Source organism: Rhincodon typus, unplaced genomic scaffold (genome assembly GCF_021869965.1).
Source record: "Rhincodon typus isolate 14 unplaced genomic scaffold, sRhiTyp1.1 hic_rhity00004052, whole genome shotgun sequence".
Classification (NCBI taxonomy): Eukaryota; Metazoa; Chordata; class Chondrichthyes; order Orectolobiformes; family Rhincodontidae; genus Rhincodon; species Rhincodon typus.
In genome coordinates, this window is record NW_025969690.1 from 5,909 (window position 1) to 6,820 (window position 912).

Genomic DNA, 912 nt, shown 5'->3' on the forward strand with positions numbered 1-912 from the left:
AATTACAAAATGCAGTTTAGCGGGAGACAGGGAAGCCATTTGGAATGTTGGCCTTTATGCCAAAGGGATTGGAGTTTAGAAGTTTTGGGAGGTTTTACTAAAACTGTACGAGGCACTGGTCAGACCCCAGCTGGAACACCGCGTACGGTTCAGGGGGCCCTGTATCCAAGCAGAGATAGACCGGAGTCAGAGGCAGCCCAGAGAGGGTTCGCTTGGCTGATCCCGGAAAGTGGGGGAGGTGGTAGTGAATCTGTGGAATTCTTTACCGCAGAGAGAGAGTGGGTGCTGTCGGGGCTGGGTCGTTCAAGGCTGAGATTTTTGATCAGTAAGAAGGGGGGGAATCGAGGCGCGATGGAGGGTGGAGTGGAGGGCGATCAGATCTCATGGAGCGGACTCAATGGGCTGAACGGCCTCGTCATGCTTCTGTGGGACTGGGTCCACGATTTAACCCCACCCCCCATCGTAGCCCCATCCCTCTGGTTTCTCTCCAAACAGGCCCAGCTCTATACTGGCCTCCTGGTCTTCTGTGGATTCATCCTGTTTGACACCCAGCTTATTATCGAGAAGGCGGAGAACGGGGACAAGGACTACATCTGGTGAGTAATGGGGACACAACTGGAGCCCCCACCAAGGGGGAGGGGTCGTTTCTCAGTAGGGATGGGCGAGGGCTGATCACTCCGAAGTGGGTGGGGTTGGGGGGGAGAGGGTGTTTGATGCCGAGCGAGGGACACACACTCACGCACCCACCCCCACCCTGACCTGTTGTGGGACAGGAACTGCAGTCTCCAAAGTGGAGCTGACCCTCTTTGCTCCTGTGTCTCTCACTCGGGTTTGGAGAGGGAGAAAATGTTTCAAATTCGAGGCTGACAAACCCAGACAAACCGAGGTGGGAAAATGGCACGATTCGCCAGG

The 912-nt window shown here is 55.6% G+C and overlaps 1 protein-coding gene across 1 annotated transcript in view; it reads left to right on the plus strand.

The window, feature by feature from the left end:
• Positions 1-622, plus strand: part of tegt (testis enhanced gene transcript (BAX inhibitor 1)) — a 5,360-nt gene extending 4,738 nt beyond the window's left edge. The window contains exon 5 of the mRNA XM_048593812.1: positions 496-622. Coding sequence (XP_048449769.1) covers positions 496-600 — 105 coding nt within the window. The 3' untranslated portion in view covers positions 601-622. The remainder of the gene's footprint in view (positions 1-495) is intronic.
• The last annotated feature ends 290 nt before the right edge of the window (positions 623-912 follow it).